Source organism: Pecten maximus, chromosome 14 (assembly GCF_902652985.1).
Source record: "Pecten maximus chromosome 14, xPecMax1.1, whole genome shotgun sequence".
NCBI lineage: Eukaryota > Metazoa > Mollusca > Bivalvia > Pectinida > Pectinidae > Pecten > Pecten maximus.
Genome location: NC_047028.1, coordinates 11,687,849 through 11,715,245, shown reverse-complemented (window position 1 = coordinate 11,715,245; position 27,397 = coordinate 11,687,849). Strand labels below are relative to the sequence as shown.

General features: G+C 36.6%; 2 protein-coding genes and 1 pseudogene across 2 annotated transcripts; 2 read left to right on the top strand and 1 right to left on the bottom strand.

Moving 5' to 3' along the window:
• Nucleotides 1-393: 393 nt before the first annotated feature.
• LOC117342918 (neuronal acetylcholine receptor subunit beta-4-like) lies at nt 394-4,168 on the bottom strand. Its single transcript, XM_033905216.1, has 2 exons — nt 4,059-4,168; nt 394-2,272 (listed from the first exon to the last, which is right to left on the bottom strand). Exon 2 carries the CDS (start codon nt 2,233-2,235, stop codon nt 931-933), a length of 1,305 nt encoding a protein of 434 aa, XP_033761107.1. The 5' UTR covers nt 2,236-2,272; nt 4,059-4,168; the 3' UTR covers nt 394-930.
• A 4,316-nt stretch (nt 4,169-8,484) lies between these two features.
• LOC117342762 (acetylcholine receptor subunit beta-like 1) lies at nt 8,485-12,515 on the top strand. The gene is made up of 2 exons (XM_033905004.1): nt 8,485-8,582; nt 9,369-12,515. The coding sequence occupies exon 2, from the start codon at nt 9,415-9,417 to the stop codon at nt 10,639-10,641; it is 1,227 nt and encodes a 408-aa protein (XP_033760895.1). The 5' UTR covers nt 8,485-8,582; nt 9,369-9,414; the 3' UTR covers nt 10,642-12,515.
• Nucleotides 12,516-13,663: 1,148 nt separating this feature from the next.
• The window catches only part of LOC117342986, a 34,071-nt pseudogene continuing 20,337 nt past the window's right edge, over nt 13,664-27,397 (top strand).

Here is a 27,397-nt window from a genome sequence, read left to right as displayed (position 1 = left end):
TGTACTTAGAAGTTAAAGTTAACTTTGAACAGCTTAGGAATGTTCCTCCGATGGTCCTAATAACTCTACCTTATTAAGTGTATTACACATGTTCACAATGATTTGTTATTTTATTACCTCCATGTATTGGCCTGTGAACAGATAGGGTCATTTTGAGGCAGGGTCTTCATGTAGTAGTTAGTGACTACCTCACTGAACAATTTAGGTGAGGACCGTCGCATGCCATTCAGAGCAGTTATGGTAAGGTGTCTTGCCCAAGAACACAACCACAGCACTCGCCATTCCATTTACCGTGTAACACAAACTGTCACGGGTGAGGATTGAAATCAGGTACTGACTATAACAGTTTAAGTTAATAAAATGATTAAGTTTTGACAAATGACAATTCAATTATTTCAGTACAAGTGACTATTTTATTGGACACAATAACTCAGCATTACAAGTATACATTGACACTGATATGTACAACAGGACCCAGATCAAGAGGATACACAGCATTTCTAGTATATACATAGAACGTATCGGTTTAATTCTAACCAAGTTTACAGGATTTCAGCAAATCACAAATTTCACTCCAGGATAACAACCGACCCGTTGCTCACACTGTCTTTGGTTTTATTTGATAATGCCAGCAGTTTTTGAAAATCCCCAGTTTAACAATGAAATTCCATGTGACAGCTATTATTTACATAAGAGGTAATGCATGTTTTGTTGTAATGATATTAAGGATAGAACTTCACACTCTTTAACGGGATGAGTTGTTTTTTGGGGGGTTTTTTCCATAAAAAGTGGTTAAAAATCGTATTGAAATAAAAAAAAAAAAAAAAAAAGATATAATTATTCAGTATTCAAATGAATTTTTTTTTTTTTTAAACAAGATATACATATATGTAATTGATAAACATGACAGTATGTACTGTACTATAGTTATTATGCTTTGACATAAGCTCCAAAGTAGAAAATGATCGTGATTATACCGAAGGCAGTGGTAGTGATAAAGAGGAACATATCAAAAAACTCCTTCACATCGGACACCGTAATTTGGTCTCTTTCGTTATCATGGTCTAATGAAACATTATCGAAACTTTTCACCGAGACATCATCGGAAGTCTTTCCAAAATTTGTGTCATCCACTGATGCGTCACAATTTTCTTTTAATTTTTCTACCTGACTGGTTTTGTTACTTGAACAACTCTTACAGCTAAATCTTTTAAAAAACCTTTTCAAACTGACAATCCATGCTGGAAATCCATCGAGGGATTGCACTAAATCTAATTTGAGTGTGTATAAAGAAAGCAGTAGAAGTCCAGAGCAGGCGAAGAGTGACAGGGTGACAAAAAAGGATATGCCTGGCACTGGCTCCGACACTTGTGGGATACTATCTGAAATCAAGCTCAAGTAGAGTGTTAGTGCCAGTAACATTGAAATAGCATATGAAGTCCTCTCGCCGGAAGAGATGGGTATCAGGAAAGTGGCCGACGTAATAGTTATGAGTATGACGATCGGTAAGACTAAAGATACAATGAAATATGTTGATCTTCTTTGGAGTGTCAAGCTAATGTGAAGTGCTGATATTACTGGCTCATACACTGAGGTTTGTTTCACTAATGTCGAAACGATTTCCCATTCCCCATTTGGTCTGGCATACTGTAAGAAAAGTGTACTGCTCAGAAAGGTCAGATACAACTCCGAAGGAGAGAACCCCCAAGGGGAGATAATAAATGTACAAGTCTGAGTGTCAGTCGGAAAGTGTGTTATGTCAACCCGACATGAAGATTTCACTAATTTTCCAGGAAGCCACTGTACGTTTCCATTTGACTCCACAATGACAGGAAAGTTTGGACCAGTAAATGACTCAAGTTCATCAGCTGTTGTCAGCAAATATATCTTTGGACACCAGACATAGGATGGCAGCAGAGTGTGTGTAGTCAGTCCGCCGTAAGAGCTGGGAGTCCATGATAGTCTGTGATCAGTCCAATGCAGGGAGAGGACGAAGTTTATCTCAATAACCCCAGATACATCATCAAGTTCAAGTATATTAATGAGGAATACGCCTGCGCTTACGTTTAACGTATCTGTGTGGTTGGTGATTGGCCTGTGGTTGACCGAGTAATTTGTGAACAAATCGGTCTGTAGTTGAACAACGTCATCCAAGGTTGCACTTCTTACACCATACTGTGATACAATCGTGCCAATGATTATTAAAAATAGAAGATATTTCCAGTAGTGCTCCATTTCTATCTTCAATATCTTCGTGTCACCCTCAGTGTTCCTGAAAACACAAAAAAATAACACAATCTGTACCAATTGTGCTTTAAAACCTAAACATGACCACCAACACAGTACAATACAGCTGTTCAAACTCCATTTGTTCTATTCATATACCCTATACATACTAACAATGTGCAAACTACATATGTTTAAAATATACCCGTACAAACTACACCTGCTATAACTTTACCTGTAAAAACTACAAACGTATTATCTCCATCTGTTCAAATTATACCAATAAAAAAATCATGTACAAACTATACCTTTAAAAACTTCACCCGTACAAACTCTACATGATGTACTTATAAAACTACATCTGTACAAATTCATACGAAAACCAAAAACCATACCTCTTCAATGTTTAATAACTAGTGTTTTCTAATATTGGTCGTGTTATTCCCAAGTCTATTCACATTCATACTCTCCAACCTGGAGAAAATGTTTCATTTCATGTCTTGAAATCACACCTGTACAAGCTACAACTATTGAAATTATACTTCAACAAAACCTCTGTTACATCTTTAACTATATTTGTTCAAACCACACTTGCACCAACCACACCTCTACGAACTGTACTGTACAAATCACACCTCTACGAACTGTACCTGTTCAGCTACACCTGTGCAAACCACGACTCTACGAACCACACCTGTACAAACCACGACTCTACGAACTATACCTGTACAAACCACGACTCTACGAACTATACCTGTACAAACCACGACTCTACGAACTATACCTGTACAAACCACACCTGTACAAACCACGACTCTACGAACCACACATGTACTAACCACACATGTACAAACCACGACTCTACGAACTATACCTGTACAAACCACGACTCTACGAACTATACCTGTACAAACCACGACTCTACGAACTATACCTGTACTAACCACACCTGTACTAACCACACCTGTACAAACCACACATGTACTAACCACACCTGTACTAACCACACCTGTACTAACCACACATGTACAAACCACACCTGTACTAACCACAACTCTACGAACCACACCTGTACAAACCACACATGTACTAACCACACCTGTACAAACCACACATGTACTAACCACACCTGTACCAACCACGACTCTACGAACTATACCTGTACAAACCACACATGTGCTAACCACACCTGTACAAAACACACATGTGCTAACCACACCTGTACAAACCACACATGTACAAACCACGACTCAACGAACTATACCTGTACAAACCACACATGTGCTAACCACACCTGTACAAACCACACCTGTACTAACCACACCTGTCTAAACTATACATGTACAAACCACGTCTGTACAAACTATACATGTACAAACCACACCTCTACAAACCACACCTGTACAAAACACACCTCTACAATCCATACGGGTACAAACCAGGTATTGTAGTACTTTGTCATTATGAGCGATTGACAACGAACGAATCAAAGTAATTTGTTGCATGTAATTTTCCCTTTCGTACGCAGAATGCTGCTTTCTGATTTTTTTCCAGGCTTCGATTAAGTAAGCATTCAATTTGCAATTGGTTTTTCTTTCATACCAGCAACGAGTTAAACCTTTTTTCCCATAAAATGATGTAGAGTGTTTAAATACTAATGGCACAAAGCGCTGAAATACTTTAACTTTGAAAGTCGTACTTTAATATTTGGAATCTGGTACAGATATTATTTTAAGCAAGATATTTTCCCTACATTACAAGTGTGAAATACTGTCATGACAACTGTAATAAATGTGTATAACTGTTATATCTAAAAAGAAATCTGTTCTTACCGTTTCCATCCAAGATTTCGGAGCGGACAGCTTTATTAATGAGCAAGTATACCTATTTCTATTAATACACCCGCTAATCCACTTGCGATATGTTGACCCGCTAATGGAGTCTAGGATTAAGTGTTTTCATAACGTTAAGTCCTATATACTTGTGACTAGGTAAGTACCGACCCCCACGATTTAAGAACCAGAAACAATGAAACGAAAGGTCATAATAGAAGGTGAGAATTCAGAACGTAAGTCAGTTATTTTGTAGTAAACAACGAAAACTATATGAACAAATCCAATTTTATTCTGCTTTATTAGCTGTTTTGTGGTCGTGAACACAATAGAAATAACAATAACATGTATACACAATACTTGATTAAACTGGACGCAAAGTCCGTCTTCCTTAGCCCACAAATAAATCTAAAGTAGTTCCAATACGTCACCAACTCTATCACATTCAATCTTAACAGCTATACTACGTGACTTCGGTATTCCTTTGCTGCTATTTCTTTCCCTTTCAAGAAACGTCTTTAAATTTGTGTTGGCCTTTTCTATATTCTTAACACGCATATATTTTGAAATCCGGTTAGATAATTGATAACTGGTGTGAAAGTTATATAGAAACAATTGCACACCACAAAATCGATTTCATATCTGTCGTACATTATTTAATGTCTTTAAAACAGCATAAAAGGCATTAACGATAATCAATTACAGACATCAAGCCAATATATCAAATGGTTTATATGCAAACTTCCATCCGGGCCAAGACATAGAATAATAATATTAAGATAACTTGCTTCGTAATTCTTGTAATTAATCGTAAAACGGTATAAACTACAGTAACACTATATAATTCTGTCTGTATTTAAAGTTATAGTTTGGTAATCGCGAGCGTTCTGATTTGCCACCTCGGCTTAATTCATAAATCACATATATTATTTAACTCTTATCGTTCCAATTTGTCACTTTAATTGTTCCTCGTATTTTCGTGTTCACCTCAACTTTCACCTTACACGATAAAAGCACGCTAAGGTCACGGGTGCTACCATTCGTTACATAACCGAATCATTACGTTAGTTTTATTTCAGTGACCTTAAGCTTAGTACACATGTACTGATGTAGTTTACATACAAGTTTACCTGTCAAGGGTAGGTGCCAATCATCTAGCCTAATTTCAGGTTACCATGGTGTTTGGCAATATTATTTTGTGAAGATGATAGGAAATCTGCACTATTATACATTCAAACTGCTTCAGCAACCACCTGAATTAAGCGACTGCCTCTCGTATTTGACCGTATTTTCCTCCCACAGTTGTATACTATATGATCCTCCTGAATTAACCGAACACCTGTCGGACGCGACAATGACAATTATTTCTGTATCTCAAATATCAAAAAGCGAATTTTTGATATCACAATAATTAGTTAGAGTAGAAGATGGGAGCGAGAGGGAAGGATATGAAGGAATGCTCTGACTACATCAAACATGGGAAGTCCACTAATTGATTTTAAACATCGCTACTTTGATGACAAAATGTTCAGCGGTTTAAACATTTTTTTTTCTAAAATGGAGTTTAATTGGATCCGCTAGTACACTGCCTTAAGATGAAAACGTTTATCCGTCCAATCTATTTAGGAAAATTAAACACAGAGAAACTGCAACGTCTTAAGAGTTGGTCGAATAAGAAGGAGCTCTTGTCAGCACAGAGCTTACACGAACAACACTTTTATACAATGAAACTAGTTATTTATCTGTATGTAAAAGAAGATATGCTCATCAAAAACAACAGACAGTACCGACATAACGAAACCGTAAACTCACAATCGATGAAACGGGGCAATGTTGAACGAATTGATAGATTTGCAGAGAGACTTCTGCAGACGTACCAGGATGATAAGACCAGGGGTTTCAGAAGGGTAAGCGTCCTCTGTGTCATCCTTCACATCTGCCATACAAATCTAGGTCACGACGACACCTACCATATAAATCTAGGTCACGACGACACCCACCATACAAATCTAGGTCACGACGACACCCGTCTTACAAATCTGGGTCACGAAGACACCCGCCTTACAAATCTAGGTCACGGCGACACCTACCATATAAATCTAGGTCACGACGACACCCACCATACAAATCTAGGTCGCGACGACACCCGTCTTACAAATCTAGGTCACGACGACACCCGTCTTACAAATCTAGGTCACGAAGACACCCGCCTTACAAATCTAGGTCACGAAGACACCCACCATACAAATCTAGGTCGCGACGACACCCACCATACAAATATAGGTCGCGACGATACCCGCCTTACAAATCTAGGTCACGAAAACACCCGCCTTGCAAATCTAGGTCACGACGACACCCGCCTTACAAATCTAGGTCACGACGACACCCGCCTTACAAATCTAGGTCACGAAGACACCCGCCTTACAAATCTAGGTCACGACGACACCCGCCTTACAAATCTAGGTTATGTCGCATTCTCAAAATGAGAGCTAGAGTTGGGACAACTGAACCACTATTCACATCAGCAAGCATGGAACACGTATGACTTCAGATCGCCCAAGGATTTAGAATATTTCCAACTTAGATCAATATATCAACCATAAAACATTCCCGTGGTCTTCATCAACGTGTGTCTTCATCAACGTGTCTTCATCAACGTGTATCTTCATCAACGTGTATCTTCATCGTGTGTCTTCATCAACGTGTGTCTTCATCAACGTGTGTCTTCCGAAATCTTGTTACGTTTATCCCTTCATAGACGACTTGTTTCATCGTAATAATGGAGGGGAGCCCTTAGATATCAAATCTACTAGGACATGTAAACACATTAAGTACCAGAAGCGTATTATTACCTTCTTTTAAATTGTTCATGATAAAAACCCTCCCCAAGCTGATGGATCAGTTCATCCCTACATGAACTGTTACCCTCTTCCTCCTCTTCGTCTCATTGTATTGTTTGATGTTCCATTATGAACAATTCGGTTATACTCTTTCAATTACAACGCTTATGTCAGAGTGAAATAATTCACACTACCTATTTTCCTCAATGACATCCATGTGAGCATTGCCTCGTGTGGTTCTGATGAAGATCGTGATCACGTCTGTTGCCAATTCATCTCGCTACATGATATACGGCTGATGAATGACTCTGCCCTGAATGATACTATTCCATTAGATATCAATACTTTTATCCATGGATGTCCAGGACGTGATGCCATTATAAACATTTCTATCCTGGAGATGTACATTATCTTTATATTTAATATGTATACAAAAAAACATGATTCAGATTATTTCATTTTGTCTTGTGTAACATGGCGAAGGACAGAAGTTTTTATTTATACCGTGATGTAGGTATTTTGTTTATAACTTTGAGGAGAGTGTTTTCCTGGGATTTGTCTGTTTTCATGTCTAAATCTTACACTGAACCGAAGAAAGATAATATCATTTACTTGATTTATTATAGTCAAACAAGGTTTTTTTCACAGAGAAACATTCGCTTTAACACCAAACACGAGTAATAAATACGCCATCATATTGAAGAGTTTTAAGGTCATCGGAGATAGTCATTCTAAATTGTAAATTATATGGTTGCAACCCCCAGGGGACTGAGAAACGGGACCAAAATGCGTCAAATTGGCTGAAATTTAAACAAAAAAATCTTCTCAAGGCCCATATTAGGTAGAATATTTATAGGTGGAAGAGTCTTGAGGTGCTTTACACAAATTGTGAATTTTATGACCCTGGGGTCTCACGTTTGCCTCTATAGAGGGGATAAACTTAACTATAGTTTGCATAGGGAGGTCACACTTATGACTATCATTTGTTGAATTTCTATTGGAATTAAATTTAACTTGGTTATAATTAGCAGATTTTGAAGGCAGTTTGATGGTATATAAATGTTGACCCGTCTGACCTCCGGGGGCTGATGGGCGGGACCAAAAAAGAACAAATTGATAGAAATATTTCAAGACTCAGATGACATATAAGGCCCATGGGCCTCTTGTTAAATACAAACTCGTTCCTTTCAAATTAATTTTACCCATATAGCTAGGGAGAATCTCTAAATGAAGACATTTTGATATTCCGGAAAATATTATAATAATAAAAAAATAAATTAAAAAAAAAAGTGCATTTTAAGCGCTTCACGAACACTTTGATGACATTTTTTTTACATTTATTTCGTAATAATTTCCTGACCAATGACCCGTGTACACCGTCACGTATTGGACCAATGGGACAAGTATCGTTCTGTATTTCCAACCTTGTTATATCCCACGTGTTGACCTTGGATAGTAAAACAAATGCCGTAAGACATTGATAAAGTACTAAATCACAGTCCTCGGAACCAATGACGTGTGTTTTGACCCGTGATTTAATCCGCTTTCACGAGTGCCCTGCTGTTAAGGTCGATGTAAATGGTAAGATATACACCATACTATATGTGTAATCGTTTTCTGTAAGCAGCCGGGTAGTCGGGGACGTTTGATGGTACCCAGTGCATGGTGTGTGAGGGGAAATTAGGTAAGTGTATCCTCAACTACAAATGTAGTTCAGTCCCGGTGTAAAATGTATGATTATGTATTGTTCTTCAGATCCTAGAAAATAAATCGTTTACTTAAACGCACGTATATCCATCTCGGCAAACAACCGCGCCGTTCTCAATATGCACACGTGTTCAATCTGCACTAGGGTTTGTCTTGACAGAAGCTTGCTCTGCTTACATTATGTACTTGTTTTCAAAAACATGGACGTAAACCACACAGACATGTCGAAGACTGGTACTCGCTGTTTAAACATTGCAGTCAAACCCCGAACCGGCCAATATTTGGTTGAAGCTGTCCCGCGTTTAACCTGCATGTAAGATAATAGGTTGTGTATTTCCACAGAAACTTCCAGAAGTATCTAATATCGCGGAGGTGTACTGTAGAAAGCCGACAGGACATTGTTGGGGATCCCATTAAAATAGATCTTTGATAAATTTTCGACTTGAATGTATCTCGGCTGCCTTCTTAGGCAATATATAAAAGCATGGGAAATTGTCAATATATCAAAACGAACCAGTACTCGAGTCTTCGGTTTTGTCAGGACATATTATAAGTGTCTGGAGCGAAGCCGATTCAATACCAGTAGAATTCAGCTTTGCTCAGATTTGCCACTTAAAACATTTGATCATGTACATAAATCACCCATTTTTATTTCAGTTTAGGCAAGGGAAAATGTATACTAAGTGATACTCTGAGGAAACAACTCCTGCTACAAATCATTTCATTCAGCCATTTGACAATATGTGTATTTTTTCCATTACAGTTGCAATTTGTGAGGAAAGAATTATCATCTAATCTCTGGTCTCGCTATGAAGCCTGTTGCAGAACTTCTGGTCGTACTTGCATCACTAATGGTGATCTGTCCGCATCTGACTGTTGCCGCTACGTTGGATGATACCAGGAATTTAGAGACATTTCTGTTTGCAAACTATTCCAAAGTACCGAGACCTGTCTATAACCAGAGCGAGGTTTTACGTGTAGGGGTTGATGTTTACCTTTTGTCAATCATTCAGCTTGACGCAGTGGCCAGCTCCATTGAAATAAGTATTGCAGCAGCGCTAGCGTGGCATGACTCACAATTGACGTGGGATCCAAATGACTATGGCGGCCTGACAACCTACACTGTGGATCCCGCCAATATCTGGTACCCGGGGATTTTCATAATATCCACAGCTGACGAACTTGAAACAATATCGAAAACAGATTTCCATGCAGATATTAGTTCAACTGGAAATGTTTCTTGGGTCGTGGGTAAATTAATTTTATCATCCTGTGACGTGGATATGACCCAGTTTCCCATGGACACACAGGTATGTGATATAATATTAATGCCCTGGGGATATGGGGCGAATGAAGTGGCACTTTACGCATTAGTTAATACCATGAATATGGCTTTTGTTAGTCCCAATGGGGAGTGGAACATCGACAAGACACTGGTTACCGAAATAGATACATACAAACCAAACTCGTCTGCATTGACTGTCCAGTTGACTCTAAGCAGGAAATCAACATATTTTATCATGTCGTTGATTCTACCAATGAATCTACTCGGTTTCCTAACCCCATTTGTCTTCTTCATCCCAGCCTCCTCTGGAGATAGGATTTCCTATTCTGTCACCATGTTTTTATCACTGGCTGTATACATGACAATTGTTACAGACGACATTCCGAAAGTGTCCGAACCCATGGCCGGAATAACCTATTACACCTTGGTGACTCTGATAGTCAGCTCTGCAATAGTGCTTTTGGCGATTGTATCAGTACGATTCGAAGCCATCGATGACGTAGACAAGTTTCCAAAATATATTGTCCGAGCCGTCAAATGGCTAGCCACGAGATGCAGGAAAACCCGACGAAGGGCCAAGATAGAGGACGGCACTGATAAAAAAAAAGATGGCAACTATGACGAAAACGGGACAGAAATAAAGGTTACCAAGGAGACCATTATGAAATACACAGACATATTCCTTTTTATTGTCACGATGACTACGCCTATTATAATTAATATTATTTTTCTAGCAGTTTATGCTTCGTAATGTAGAAATTCCTGTCGATTGGTCTATAAAGTATTCACATGTTCTAACTGAAGCTGGAATAAGGGAAACACATTAAGAACAGTGAATAGTTTCAGAATATCACTGGTCGACAGTGAGTTGTGTTACCCCTCCTACGTACATTCATCATAATTATATTTCATTGAAACGTCTTAATGTTAATATATACAATCATCACGGTCCTTTTGGAGGTGAGACATTAATGTTGTGCAGTCAAGGAAGTAAAATAATTATTGTTATAATTACTGTTTGATTGGTGAAGATGCATTGTCTTGAATTGCACTGTCGTTGAGAGGTACGGTATATGTCGATTTTTAATTCTACTTGATAACTCCACTTATAATTAAAATTCTGAGCTGAGAGGTATGTATGATGTGCGTGAAAATGATCTCCTCGTACGTGAGAACACTATATTGTTCTTTAATTTTACTTATTGAGTATGTGTATGTGTTTTGAAACCTGGAAAAAATAGTTTTCTTTTTTTATATAAATTTATACATATACTTTTTTGCTAAGATTTTGACTTCACTATTTTGGCCATGTTTTCATAAATAATAATAAAGAGTTTACCATCTATTCTCGTACATAAAAATGTCTTTTTATTTTATAACTTTATATACAGGTATGAAAAAAAATAATTGGCCTCTGAAATTACAATTTATATTGTGGAGTACAGCCGAGATTGTTTCACTAAAAATGCTCCTTTACAGTTGCCAAATACAAACGGCAGTCACACTGACTTTATACCTTTATACGAATATGATATGCGAAGAATGACTAGAGTTACATATTCAAATAATGGAACTGTTTCCTTTTCTGATGTTAAGTTACCTCGGGTAACCTATTACTCATACACTTTCTTTTCATGCTTATCGAGAGCAATCGATGGTCACTGTCCGTCTTGTTCATTGTAGTGGTTGACGCTATAGGTGGCGTGTCTCATATAGTACACATTTGTGTAAAGTCAAAATAATGTATGTATCTGTAAACCCAATACACTAGTTGTATGTGTAAACTCAATTCATTATGTGTATATGTAAAGCCAATGTAGTAAGTATGTGTACAGCCAACATAGTATGTATGTATAAAGCCAATATAATACGTATTGTGTAACACCAATATAATACGTATTGTGTAACACCAATATAATACGTATTGTGTAACACCAATATAGTATGTATGTATAAAGCCAATATAATACGTATGTCTAACCCCAATATAATACGTATTGTGTAACACCAATATAATATGTATTGTGTAACACCAATATAATATGTATTGTGTAACACCAATATAATACGTATTGTGTAACACCAATATAATATGTATGTGTAACACCAAAATAATACGTATTGTGTAACACCAATATAATACGTATTGTGTAACACCAATATAATACGTATTGTGTAACACCAATATAATACGTATTGTGTAACACCAATATAATACGTATTGTGTAACACCAATATAATACGTATTGTGTAACACCAATATAGTATGTATGTATAAAGCCAATATAATACGTATGTCTAACCCCAATATAATACGTATTGTGTAACACCAATATAATATGTATTGTGTAACACCAATATAATATGTATTGTGTAACACCAATATAATACGTATTGTGTAACACCAATATAATATGTATGTGTAACACCAAAATAATACGTATTGTGTAACACCAATATAATACGTATTGTGTAACACCAATATAATACGTATTGTGTAACACCAATATAATACGTATTGTGTAACACCAATATAATACGTATTGTGTAACACCAATATAATACATATGTGTAACACCAATATAATATGTATGTGTAAAGCAAATATATAATGTTAAATTTCTATGTAGTGGTTTGGTTTTTTTATTGATTGTCAAAAGTGATTAAACGAAGGTTTACATGTCAGACATAGTGATCATTTAATAAAACAGATAACGAAGGTTTACATGTCAGACATAGTGATCATTTAATAAAACATACAACAAAGGTTTACATGTCAGACATAGTGATCATTTAATAAAACAGACAACAAAGGTTTACATGTCAGACATAACGATCATTTAATAAAACATACAACAAAGGTTTACATGTCAGACATAGTGATCATTTAATAAAACATACAACAAAGGTTTACATGTCAGACATAGTGATCATTTAATAAAACAGATAACAAAGGTTTACATGTCAGACATAGTGATCATTTAATAAAACAGATAACAAAGGTTTACATGTCAGACATAGTGATCATTTAATAAAACATACAACAAAGGTTTACATGTCAGACATAGTGATCATTTAATAAAACAGATAACAAAGGTTTACATGTCAGACATAGTGATCATTTAATAAAACAGATAACAAAGGTTTACATGTCAGACATAGTGATCATTTAATAAAACAGACAACAAAGGTTTACATGTCAGACATGGCGATCATTTAATAAAACAGATAACAATGCCTGACCATGTTATCCTTCGTTGTCATTATATAATTACTGCAGTGTTTTGTTGACATATATTATTTCGGCTAAAGCAACCTTCACGTCTATTCATTTTGTAACACTTCTGTCTTGTGATATGGCGATGTTCATCATGACGATAATCACATCTAGCACTTAACTGTCGCTAAAAAGATCATTTCCCATTTCATATGTGATATGACAATGTTCATCATGTTGATAATCACATGTAGCTCTTAGATGACGCTAAAAAGATCATTTCCCATTTCTTACGCTTATCCAAACCTTGTACAGAATAAAGAAAGTTTCTTGTATCGTACATTAAGGGACATTGTTAAATTTCAGTATTTCCGGTGACTATTGTGAACAAATGGACTCGTTCAAATGGAAATGAATAAATGTAATTTTATATCTGTATCATTCAATGTTTCTTTCATCATTAGTGTTCATTCGCCCGTACCCAGGGTATCGTCGCTGTTTACTGAGCATTACACGCATGCGTGCACTGAGGGTATGTGTAAACTTGTAGGGACGAACGTGGCAGTTTTAAGTGGATTCTGGACATCTATACACCAATACAGATTCCTCGTGTGGCTATACCACGGAATATTACCAATATATAAAGGGTTGAAAACACGTAAGTAAGGCGTCGTAATTTAATGAATTCAAACCAGTCCTAAATTCCAGCTTATAGATTTATGTACAGTAACACCTGCAACCAAACGTCGCCAAACAGAGACTGTTCTTTGATTTTTCAGACGATGGCGATGACGGCAACGTCGCCAAGATATATCACTTTAAAGTTATGGCGTATAGATACATTGGGCAAACACAAAAGTCGTATTGTAAACAAACTGGCCATGTAATCCAAGTAACAAGTCTTAAATATCAGTGTCATTTCATTGGTTACTCGTACTGCACTTAGTGGAAATATAAGATACTGACAATGATGATGTACAAGAAAACGTTATGTAGTCTATAGTCTATATATCTGACATTGTGTTTAGAATCAGGCAATATATCACATGTCTCTGATTTAATTAAACCCTGCGCTGTGCCGAATAACATTTTATGCCAGTTAGATTTGCTTGCTTTCTCTCTGGAGTTATTATTGTACGGAAGAGACACGGAGGGAAAACATAATTTTACGGTGCCGCTTCTGTATAAGAATTCTTTTCTTTTCTATTGATAAACTCAAGTTAAGGGACACGATGGGTCATGGATATGGGCATATCTGTTGCATAATCCGATAGCTTGCCCTTGATTTGTCGCTCTGCGGTCGAGTGCCGTGTGCATACGAATTACTTACTTTACGCGATACATGTTTCACTTTGGGAACTCGAAAATAATTAAAACACAGACCACATGTAAACACGAACTAAAAGACACCAAGTACTTTTAGTGTGAGTTCGGAGCACTTGTGTAAACTATATGGTTCCATATGAAATGAGTGTATACCAAACATGCAGGTGAATTGCATCTCTAAATCCAAGTAGTTGTTCCGGTTTATATGCTACGATAGGAAAGAGATAAGTCAGGGTAGTCTTCTTTGTCAATTAAGCTACCTCGTTGTCATCACGTGCCGCGTCCTCGTGCGTGTAATGTTATTCTTCTGCGTCATCACAATACATATATGTTTAGATGGGTGAATGATTTAAGCTTGATTTAATTGAGGGTTATATCAGTTTTAAATATTCACGAATCAGTTCAATGAAAAGGGACATCAGCTCTCATAGCACATAAAATAAGGAACTTTCCTGCTGTCGATAAACTTAGGTTTTCGTACAAATTTTAGTTTGTCGGTAAATAGAATGTATTCATACAGTACAGGTATACCAAAGGAGTCAGAGAAAACATATACACAGACAAGCTATCTCGGAGTAAACTTGACCTGAAATTGACCCGAATTCGAGATGAAATGGTCCTGAAATTGACATGAAATGTTTTCAGGTCAAATTCAGATCAATTTCAGGTCAAATTCAGGTCAAATTCAGGTCAAATTCAAATCAATTTCAGGTCAAATTCATATCAAATTCAGGTCGATTTCAGGTCAATTTCTTGACATACATAACCTATTTTGTCAGGTCAATTTGACCTGAAAACTTTCACACGAAATTTACTTGAGTTGACATTTAGATTATTATGCCTGTTGAAGCTTATCGATAGAACGCTTTTCTTGTCCGCTCTGAAACTGTATTCTACAATTGAAATAGATCCTTTCACAAGTCGACCGCCTAACCATTTAAATGCCGTCTTTAAATTCGAAAAAGTGAGCTGAAGCAGTTAGAACAATCGTCAGCCAACTGTCCAGAACAATCGTCCGTCAGCCAACTGTCCAGAGAACTGTTAGAACAATCGTCAGCCAACTGTCCAGAACATTCGTCAGCCAACTGTCCAGAGAACTGTTAGAACAATCGTCAGCCAACTGTCCAGAACAATCGTCAGCCAACTGTCCAGAGAACTGTCCAGAACAATCGTCAGCCAACTGTCCAGAGAACTGTTAGAACAATCGTCAGCCAACTGTCCAGAACAATCGTCAGCCAACTGTCCAGAGAACTGTCCAGAACAATCGCCAGCCAACTGTCCAGAGAACTGTTAGAACAATCGTCAGCCAACTGTCCAGAACAATCGTCAGCCAACTGTCCAGAGAACTGTTAGAACAATAGTCAGCCAACTGTCCAGAGAACTGTTAGAACAATCGTCAGCCAACTGTCCAGAGAACTGTTAGAACAATCGTCAGCCAACTGTCCAGAACAATCGTCAGCCAACTGTCCAGAGAACTGTTAGAACAATCGTCAGCCAACTGTCCAGAACAATCGTCAGCCAACTGTCCAGAGAACTGTTAGAACAATAGTCAGCCAACTGTCCAGAGAACTGTTAGAACAATCGTCAGCCAACTGTCCAGAGAACTGTCCAGAACAATCGTCAGCCAACTGTCCAGAGAACTGTTAGAACAATCGTCAGCCAACTGTCCAGAACAATCGTCAGCCAACTGTCCAGAGAACTGTTAGAACAATAGTCAGCCAACTGTCCAGAGAACTGTTAGAACAATCGTCAGCCAACTGTCCAGAGAACTGTTAGAACAATCGTCAGCCAACTGTCCAGAACAATCGTCAGCCAACTGTCCAGAGAACTGTTAGAACCATCGTCAGCCAACTGTCCAGAACAATCGTCAGCCAACTGTCCAGAGAACTGTTAGAACAATAGTCAGCCAACTGTCCAGAGAACTGTTAGAACAATAGTCAGCCAACTGTCCAGAGAACTGTTAGAACAATCGTCAGCCAACTGTCCAGAACAATCGTCAGCCAACTGTCCAGAGAACTGTTAGAACAATAGTCAGCCAACTGTCCAGAGAACTGTTAGAACAATCGTCAGCCAACTGTCCAGAGAACTGTCCAGAACAATCGTCAGCCAACTGACCAGAGAACTGTTAGAACAATCGTCAGCCAACTGTCCAGAGAACTGTTAGAACAATCGTCAGCCAACTGTCCAGAACAATCGTCAGCCAACTGTCCAGAGAACTGTTAGAACAATCGTCAGCCAACTGTCCAGAGAACTGTTAGAACAATCGTCAGCCAACTGTCCAGAGAACTGTTAGAACAATCGTCAGCCAACTGCCCAGAGAACTGTTAGAACAATCGTCAGCCAACTGTCCAGAGAACTGTTAGAACAATCGTCAGCCAACTGTCCAGAACAATCGTCAGCCAACTGTCCAGAGAACTACTTTTACATTAACCTTTTCCGATCGTGGCCATAGCGCCTAACGAACGACTCCATTGATCCACAAGACACACCGAGTACTTAGTGTGTTTCGGTGTGGTACAGAAATGACAAGGAGTTAAAACAGGTTTTGCGGATATAAGATTACATGTATTTAGAACATAGCAATTAACATCAAACCTGTACTGAGTAGTTGTATTTTACTTTCATGTAAACAATGTCTTATGTATGATATGCCAGTATTTGAGAAACATTTAATTAATTGATATTATGAAATTACAATATTAATAATTTATAACTTATTAAAGATACAATAATTAAACTACTTTAAAAGTCAAACATGTATGTACAGAAATAAATATTGAAATAAACATTTCATATGTTCAAAGTCATCATCTCAGCTCAGAAAATGAATGCATTGTCATCCCCACGTGAAGTAAAATTTGTAAACGCAATACTAAACCTAATGCTTACATTACTTTTCTAGCACATTAGGAGGATGTAATTCGACTCCGACGACATCAATGTATCGCTATAAATGTTTATAACAACCAGTTTATACCACACGCCTGACACGGTGAGCTTTGAATAAGACTACTTTTTATCACGTGATTCACGGCGTTTTGATTGGCTGACACGTCGAGGCCACTTCACGCAGTAGCTGAAATGAAAGTGGTTCACATTTTATTTTGACGATATTATTGAATATATATTTCTAACAGTTACTGATTTGAAGATCATAGATTTGTTAATTACCTGTTATAGTTGTAATTAATTATGAAAATGTCAGTTCTGCATATCAATTAGCGGCATTTCAACACAGGTTATATACTTACGCCCAGATTGGTAAACCCTGTTTACAAAACAGGTCAATTCATCCCAGGAATAGCTTTTTATTGTGCCAGAAACAAGTCACACAAAATCGTGCTTATCGAGTTATTTTTCAAAAGTTATTAAAACTTTCACTCAAAAAAGGCTCATGACTTTTGAGTGGAAGAATTGCCATATAGAATAGCCGCTTTATATATTCATGTCGACAGATAAAATACATCAAACCAACCACTCGTACCAAATTTTATAATGGGAGCTGACCCATAGGAGTTGCTGGTCGTTGTCCCGACATACTTAGGTGTCGATAAGACGTTAAACGATTTGAATCAATGCTAACGGCTCCAGAGGTAAACCAGGATCTCAGTCAAGTCTTATATAGGACGTGTATATAGAGGTTACACAGCCAGTGTGATATCTAAGGAGAGTGAACGAAATACCATATACAACAACCATGAATTTGTGTGACCTGTTGCAATAACAATAGAAAAGTAATTGTATGGACGAATTGACATGGTATGTTCCAGCTTGTGTTCTTTTCACAATATCAGACGAGGCGTATGGAAACGACCTAAAGTGAAATGCCGCTTATCAATATGCAAAACTGACAACTTCAGAAATGTATGCAGTCATTACAATGCATTGTTAACCATAACAAATTATGAGCAAGATTATCCTTTTTCAAAGCAATAATTTGATAGAAATCCTCAGGAAAATTAATTATCACAAAACAACTTCGAACTACTTTTGTGCGTCATCATTTGTGTGACCCCGTGAAGCGACGGTCAAGTGTAAGCCAATCAAATGCATTGAACCACGTGATTAATAAATAGTCCTGGTCAAAGGTCACCGTGTCAAGCAATGAAAACAGGTAAATGGTTTATTCCACGTGTCTACAGCCGTGTGTGTACTTCTGTCATTACTTATTTTGCTCCGAAGTTCTTGATTTTATTTTTGTGGTAGATGTACAAATGTACTAGTACATACTATACAAATAAGTCACTGGAAAGTATACTTCCTTGTAATTTATGATATTGTCTAAACTAGGGCATTTGTGATTTCCTTCTTCAAAACGTGACTTTATGTTCAAAAACCTCACCCTGGATTTATCAACCTTCCTTAACTAAGGATATCACTTTACTTAGGATATCATTTAACTTAGGACATCACTTAACTTAGGATATCCTTTAACTTAGGACATGACTTAACTTAGGACATCATTTAAAATTAAAATGTTCCCCGTGAAGTAACATTAGTTTAGGATACATGTACATACTGTAACGCTTTCCAGTGGAGAATATTAAGTCAAGGGACTGATTAACGTTACAGAGCAATAACACAAAACAGCCATACTGTCTCCGTAAACCACGAATTGTTAAATAGTATTACGTCTCTGAATGGCCCTGTCTCACGCGGGAACGACGGTATACAAAACTTACATAAATACGCGTATGAACTCAGTTATATGATAAGCTCATATCTAGTTTTCTGTAAATGTCTGACTTTCATAATTTGTAGGAAATATAACTCATCGTATGCTTACATAATTATAATGTTGTTTGTCTTTACTTTAAACATATTTTATTTACACATATTTGCAAATAGGATTTGGCACAAGTTATTATTGTTGTTTGTCATGCAAATGACAGCAATATTTTAAATATCAACTAAATCTATATGCTTAATATTTCAATTTCTACTCAATTTTGACTCAATGAAACTACCAAACTTAATCTGTTTCATTTGCTCATGAATTTGACCAGATTAACACCGATCAGTGCGTATGAATACATGGTTAAAATCCTTCCGCGGACGAATTTAACTTTTTCTACATTGCTGTTATAAGCATCGAATAATTATTAAAATTATCAAATTTATAATGTATTATTGTATTTTATGAAAGACCAGATATGCTAAATACTTTTATTTTGACGAAGTAATACTGTTTTTCAATCCTAAAATAGCGGACTATTTTACTCGACCGACTAGACATGCACAATCCGGAACTCCTCGAGCCTTTCCGCATTTAGACTTGCACAAGCTACAAGATATTAATATCTAGACCGACTTTTTTATTCGAGAAAAAAAACCAATTGAAATATAAGGATTGAATCTAGATTTGGTCGATTTCATGGGGTCATGAATTGAGTTGCTCTTGAGACAAATCATTAAATTTGTCTCAAGAGCAACTCAATTCATGACCCCATGAACTCGACCAAATCAAGATTCAATCCTTAAATGCACGTATTATTGTTATGGTTTTGATTAACATTCGTGTTTGTTGAATATTAGATATTTCTGACCGTATCACCATGCAAGATTCACACGAGGACGTGGAAATCGATTTATTGAATAATGAGGTGAAGAGACGTCCGAGCGCCGAGGTCCCGCCCCAGCGGGATGTGTGGTCCCGGAAAATCGAGTACCTGTTGTCGCTGGATCGGTTACACAGTCGGACTGGGCAGTGTGTGGAGGTTCCCCTACCTATGTATGAAAAATGGTGGAGGTTTGTAACCACCTACTTTTATGTTTACAGTATTTTACCTTTCATAAAAAGCATGAATTTTGTGAGAAATGGAATGTTGGATATTTAGACATTAAATACAGAATAGACTGTTATTATGTTACCAATCAATTAGCAAATCCGGAAGTTTGGCGATAGAAAGGGGTGATACATGTTATTGGTAAATGATCCAGTAAACAAAGTGCACCACTAAGCTGGCACGCAGTTGAAGAATGGATTCGGAATTTGGTTTGGGCTCCGCTTATTTATGTGACATTTGGCACTTCGTTTTGTGTATTCGTAAGCTATCTAAAAACCTCATCATTCCTGAACTGTTATAAAGATACTTGTTGAAACACGTCACGATTCCTTGAATATATAACTACCTGTGCGTTTTACATCGTCGACATCCAAGGGTTCTCTAAATTATACCTTCCTTCGGTGAACCATTGGTATGTACCGTGAACACATCGACAGCAGCACCTAACATGTCGGTTGGCGTAAGTCTGAGAATTGTCAACAAGTTAAGTCAGTATACGTTGATACAGGTTTTTCTGAAACCATATCACTGTGACCAAACTTTTTCATTTGACTTTTTTTTTTAAAGGAGTAATGCAAACTTGATGTCCCTGCGAAAAAAATTGCTTCACCCCACCTTTCTTCTATTTTCTGATGTCCTTCTTCATTCAAACTTATCCAACTGCTTTATATTCGTAATTATAAAAAGAGCTATATAACGTCGGAAAGTATTTGTAATCAAGCTGGTTAATGCAGTTGAGATTCCAACCTGTGGTGTTTATCTCTAGTTATACCTATTGTCTGGCCCATCCCATAACTATTCTTACAAATTGTTAATTGCTGTTGAAAATAAAAATAATGTTTTTATGTACTTATCTTAGCTATATCTATTGCTGTGTCCATCCACTGACGACTCTTATAAATCGTATACATTCCTATCACTAGTTACGTCCATCTCCTAACCTACATGTTGTATATATGTTGTTAAAATAGATGTTTCTATTGAACTTATAGGAGCGTTCCTCATCCCGTTTACGTTCTTCATGATAACCTGTGGATTCCCCCTATACTATCTCGAACTGTTACTGGGTCAGTTCTCCGGGAAAAGTCCAATGGTCGTCTGGAATATATGTCCTCTTCTCAAAGGTAAGTGTTGGTTTTCGGTAACACCTGTTCATGTATGTTAATGAGGTATATATTATATAGGATCAACCCCAGGACCTTAGAGTACTAGTCTGACGATCTAGTCAATGAAGCATTACAGTAGTCAGTAGGAAGCCATTAGTATTTTACTTATCGTAAATAGGTGCAACCACTCCAATATATTATAAAAGGTATACCATTGGTCGCCAATTTTAATGTGAAATGCGAATAAAATGTGTTCTTAAATGCTTTGAAGGAAATAGTATCACCATTTTAGTAATGCTAGCTTGACTTGGTTGTCACTTCAGCTCCTTTCAACACGAGGGCGTTCCATTATTTCACTCTCTTAATAAACATTAAATTTAAACACTTAAATAGATCATTCGGCCCAGACGCAACTAGAGTTATTTTGCCACTGTCCATCCTGGTCACTCAATTGACCAATGTCTCAAGTGACCAATGTAAAATATAAATATATCATTAGTTGAATATCTGGCCTATACTTTAGTATAATAAGAAAAAACGTGCTTCAATGGCATACCCCATTATACTATAGATGTTAATATACATGTGCATATACCGTAACGTTAATGAAATGTCCATTTGTGATTTTTGTGTATGGAGTTATTTCATTGTCATTCATACTCTAAAAAAAATCTCGACCCCGAAGGAATGTAGACATATAATTTACGTGATGGATATATTTTTGCTTACATCATGTTTTATTTCTCCCCATCTACCACCATGAAGTATTTTTCTCCCAAGTGAGTTTCATTTTGTTTGTATACTGTTTCGTTGCCTCAGTGTACAAAACATATATGTTGTATACGATACCACCTGTTTACAACCTCGTAAAAATAGTATAAATTGTCACAGGCAAATTACCAGATGAGCGTGACACTGCAGTAACCGAAACGTCATTCTATAATCACACACTTGTTGTGATATGTCTTTCTACTTCAATTAACATGAGTGTCATTTTCATTCGAAGAATTGTTTTCTGACATAAGATATAATTAAAATGACCAGGGGCATCAATATTTTTTATAACAAGAAGCTTGGTGGACCTGTATATCACACCTGGATATGGTGAAATTTTGAATATTGGAAAACATTCTACATTTCTACACAAGAAGGCCTTCGAAGAATTGGCTTTATTTCCCATTCCAGGCCAGTACCCACCGTATTTACAAAATTAGTTCTCCTTGTGCATCCTTTCCTTTTTGGTGCCGCCCCTCAGGACCCTAAGGGACCAAGCCCACTGTTAGTACAAAATAGGTTCTCCTTCACCTAAGGATGCTTCAGAACAAACAGGGATGAACTCCTTCATTTCTACAGAAGAAGAAGGTTTTTAAAGCAATTGCAATATCCTTCAGACATAGGACAGACCAACCGTTTATACACAATTGGTTCCCATTAAGTCAAATATTGGCCGAATCATTTCATTCATACGGTAGAAGAAGGATTTAACACAGTTTGGTGCATATTTCATCTGTTTATCAAAACCCATCAGGCCAGGCCTACCGTTTATACAAAATCTTCTTCGCCCAAGGAAGCTCCATACTACGACACGGCAAAAGCTTATCAGTCCTTCCGGCCAGATAAGCTAAATCTGTCGTGTGCTATAATGCGTGTGAAAATATTAAAATTGCATATATCAAAACATATATCAAAACAGGTATCAAAACATATATCAAAACAGATATTAAAACATATATCAAAACAGATATCAAAACATATATCAAAACAGATATTAAAACATATATCAAAACAGATATCAAAACAGATATCAAAACATATATCAAAACAAGTGTTGTCTTCACAGTGAAGCGACATTTAACTATAGTTAAGTATGTATGACAGGCAGAGACACATGTTTTATAGAAATGAAAAGTACTTGATCACTTGATATTTTTGTAGAATTTTAGATCCTTCAAATATCATACTTTCTTTAAGGCCAGATTAACATTTGTAAGACTTTCGTTTTCCGGCAATGGGAGTTGTGACTTTTTCGTGAATTTAGTTTTCAGTTAACTCACTAGTAAGTGAATGATTTCATTATTTTTCATATCGACCAAGGTTTCAAATCATCAATACAATGGTAGATAAAATGAAATACAAGATGTGACCGTGAACTAGTCTATAACAGAGGTAGACAACGTGACAAAACTAGGACAGTCATCGCATTCTTCATGTCTTGCTGGGCGTTTAAGCGAAATTTGATTCTGTCAAAGCGAATACACCTGTTGGTATACAAGGAAGTCTATCCTATGGTCCAATTATCAAGTGTAATTTCCACCACAGTAAATAACACCAATGAAAAGCGTGAACATAAATCACGTGTTATCTACTGTCCCTCACCATCGTTACAGATCAAAGTTACCTTGCCGATAACTATCGCTCGTTTTTCGTATCAGCAGGATAAAATTGATATTTTCTACTTTTCTTATTTAGTAAAATTTCTGTCAGTACCACACCCATGAAACGAAAAGTGTTTCAGATTTTAAATATTAAAAAGAAATTAAACCATACATTCGTTCAGACGGAACAAAATTCGGCTATGTTACATCACGTAACGCATGCGCGGAGGTGTTGTCTACGACGTCTAAGTAGTCTGAAGCGGAACGGAGCAGATAAAATCAGCAAGAAAAGGGGCAATATTTGAAGCAATAAAGCGAATGACTTTGGCACTTTGTAGATGGAATTATATTATCGTAGCTTAAATTGATTTGATTGGAAAGATAAAGCAATGTTTCCACATACGGACATGCACTTAGGGATATATCTACCATATAGACATGTAACCGGGGATATATTTACCATATAGACATGTAACTAGGGATATATCTACCATATAGACATGTAACTAGGGATATATCTACCATATAGAATGTAATCGGGGATATATCTACCATATAGACATGTAACTAGGGATATATCTACCATATAGACATGTAACTAGGGATATATCTACCATATAGACATGTAACTGGGATATATCTACCATATAGAATGTAATCGGGGATATATCTACCATATAGACATGTAACTAGGGATATGTCTACCATATAGACATGTAACGGGGATATATCTACCATATAGACATGTAACGGGGATATATCTACCATATAGACATGTAACTAGGGATAAATCTACCATATAGACATGTAACTAGGGATATATCTACCATATAGACATGTAACTAGGGATATATCTACCATATAGACATGTAACCTGGGATATATCTACCATATAGACATGTAACTAGGGATATATCTACCATATAGACATGTAACCGGGGATATATCTACCATATAGACATGTAACCGGGGATATATCTACCATATAGACATGTAACTAGGGATATATCTACCATATAGACATGTAACTAGGGATATATCTACCATATAGACATGTAACTAGGGATATATCTACCATATAGACATGTAACCGGGGATATATCTACCATATAGACATGTAACTAGGGATATATCTACCATATAGACATGTAACTAGGGATATATCTACCATATAGACATGTAACCGGGGATGTATCTACCATATAGACATGTAACTAGGGATATGTCTACCATATAGACATGTAACGGCTATATATCTACCATATAGACATGTAACGGGGATATATCTACCATATAGACATGTAACTAGGGATATATCTACCATATAGACATGTAATCAGGGATGTATCTACCATATAGACATGTAACGGGGATATATCTACCATATAGACATGTAACCGGGGATATATCTACCATATAGACATGTAATCGGGGATATATCTACCATATAGACATGTAACTAGGGATATATCTACCATATAGACATGTAACTAGGGATATTTCTACCATATAGACATGTAACCGGGGATATATCTACCATATAGACATGTAACTAGGGATATGTCTACCATATAGACATGTAACGGCTATATATCTACCATATAGACATGTAACGGGGATATATCTACCATATAGACATGTAACTAGGGATATATCTACCATATAGACATGTAATCAGGGATATATCTACCATATAGACATGTAACGGGGATATATCTACCATATAGACATGTAACCGGGGATATATCTACCATATAGACATGTAATCGGGGAGATATCTACCATATAGACATGTAACCGGGGATATATCTACCATATAGACATATAACTAGGGATATATCTACCATATAGACATGTAACGGGGGTATATCTACCATATAGACATGTGACTAGGGATATATCTACCATATAGACATGTAACTAGGGATATATCTACCATATAGACATGTTACTAGGGATATATCTACCATATAGACATGTAACCGGGGATATATCTACCATATATACATGTAACTAGGGATATATCTACCATATAGACATGTAACTAGGGATATATCTACCATATAGACATGTAACGGGAATATATCTACCATATAGACATGTAACGGGGATATATCTACCATATAGACATGTAACTAGGGATATATCTACCATATAGACATGTAACTAGGGATATATCTACCATATAGACATGTAACTAGTGATATACCTACCATATAGACATGTAACTAGGGATATATCTACCATATAGACATGTAACCGGGGATATATCTACCGTAGTAAAACTTTTGAAATTCTGTGTTAATAATTTCTCCGTCAGCAATCGATATCTGAAATCGTGAAAATTAAAACATACCCTTGATATGGAATCATCTGAGACATGTAAACACCTCTGGCAGGGGATGCAAAGATGCTGCTATCTAGAAATGGAAAATTAACGATTAGCAAATTGAAATCATCATATTTATCATTAAACGTAGTAGTAACCTCATCCGTGTTGGTTAAGTTGTAAGTAAAGATCATAGTATACCCGTTAGGAAATGATATTTTCAAGATGGTGGACCAGGAGAAGTTGGGCTTACACTTTAAGCTACAAAATCATTTATTTACAAGTACACTCTGACAGAGACAAGTACAAAATCTAACTCGGAAATACATCTTAGCGTATATTACAGTATTTGTTTACTGCTGTTTATTTCATAAGCAACAGTCAGTGATTCATTCTCAAACGTTGGATGAACTGTTGAACTCGGCATCGAGGCGTGATTTGCCGTGAACTTTCTCAAATTAAATTATTTAAACAGTGTTATGCCCATCTTCATTGTCAGAAAGTTCTCCATAAAAACTCACTTTAACGCAATGTGATGTTTGACGACAGAAAACATGACTTTGTTTACGATACGGACTAGACTTATTAGAAATTTTGACAGTAAATCTTATGGATTGTTTAAAAAAAATATGATGCAATTTGCTTTTTTAATGTGTACAAGTTAATGCATGCTGCTTCTTGGCACTTGACGCACTTTTTTTATTTTCGAAATCGCTGAAATTTTGTGAATTACTTAAGATAAGTTAATGGCGCGAAAAATGTGACGTCACAATACGACAATTGACGTTGCGTATTGATTTGAGAAAAAGAATCCCATTTAAAACCAGTAAAATTGTACATAAAACATGTTTTAAATTAGAAAATCATTTTAAAAAATTAATTATAAGCGTTGATGTCAATTATTATATAATAACTAAAAAAAATGTCATCAATGCTTAAATGAAATTGGAAACAGCCTGCATTTTATAACGTACTTAACGGGCCGTAAAATGTAAAGGATGACGGACAAACGGGTACGTTATGTACTCACTACACGACTACAATGTACCTACACACTAACACAACATCCCAGTATGAATATTGTATATACATGTATATCCTTGTAATATAGGAAGGATGAACGTGAAAGGTGACTGCTCGACCCTAATCCCCATTCGTCGGATTGTGCTCTCGTTACACCTCATGAATCCGCAATATGCCATAGACATGACTCTGCTGTTGGTGAATTAATTAGCCATGTCGGGGGAAAAAACCCCACAATCAAATAATTTGCATAATCTAAGTCTTTTGAAGTTCATTTTTGAATAAGAATATATTTCTTATGTTACGTCAATTTTAACCATTGGTTGTTTGGCAGATAACGCCGCT

Bases quoted from the DNA above. Each gene is read 5' to 3' on its own strand.
- LOC117342918 (XM_033905216.1), bottom strand. From the start codon at position 2,235: ATGGAGCACTACTGGAAATATCTTCTATTTTTAATAATCATTGGCACG.
- LOC117342762 (XM_033905004.1), top strand. From the start codon at position 9,415: ATGAAGCCTGTTGCAGAACTTCTGGTCGTACTTGCATCACTAATGGTG.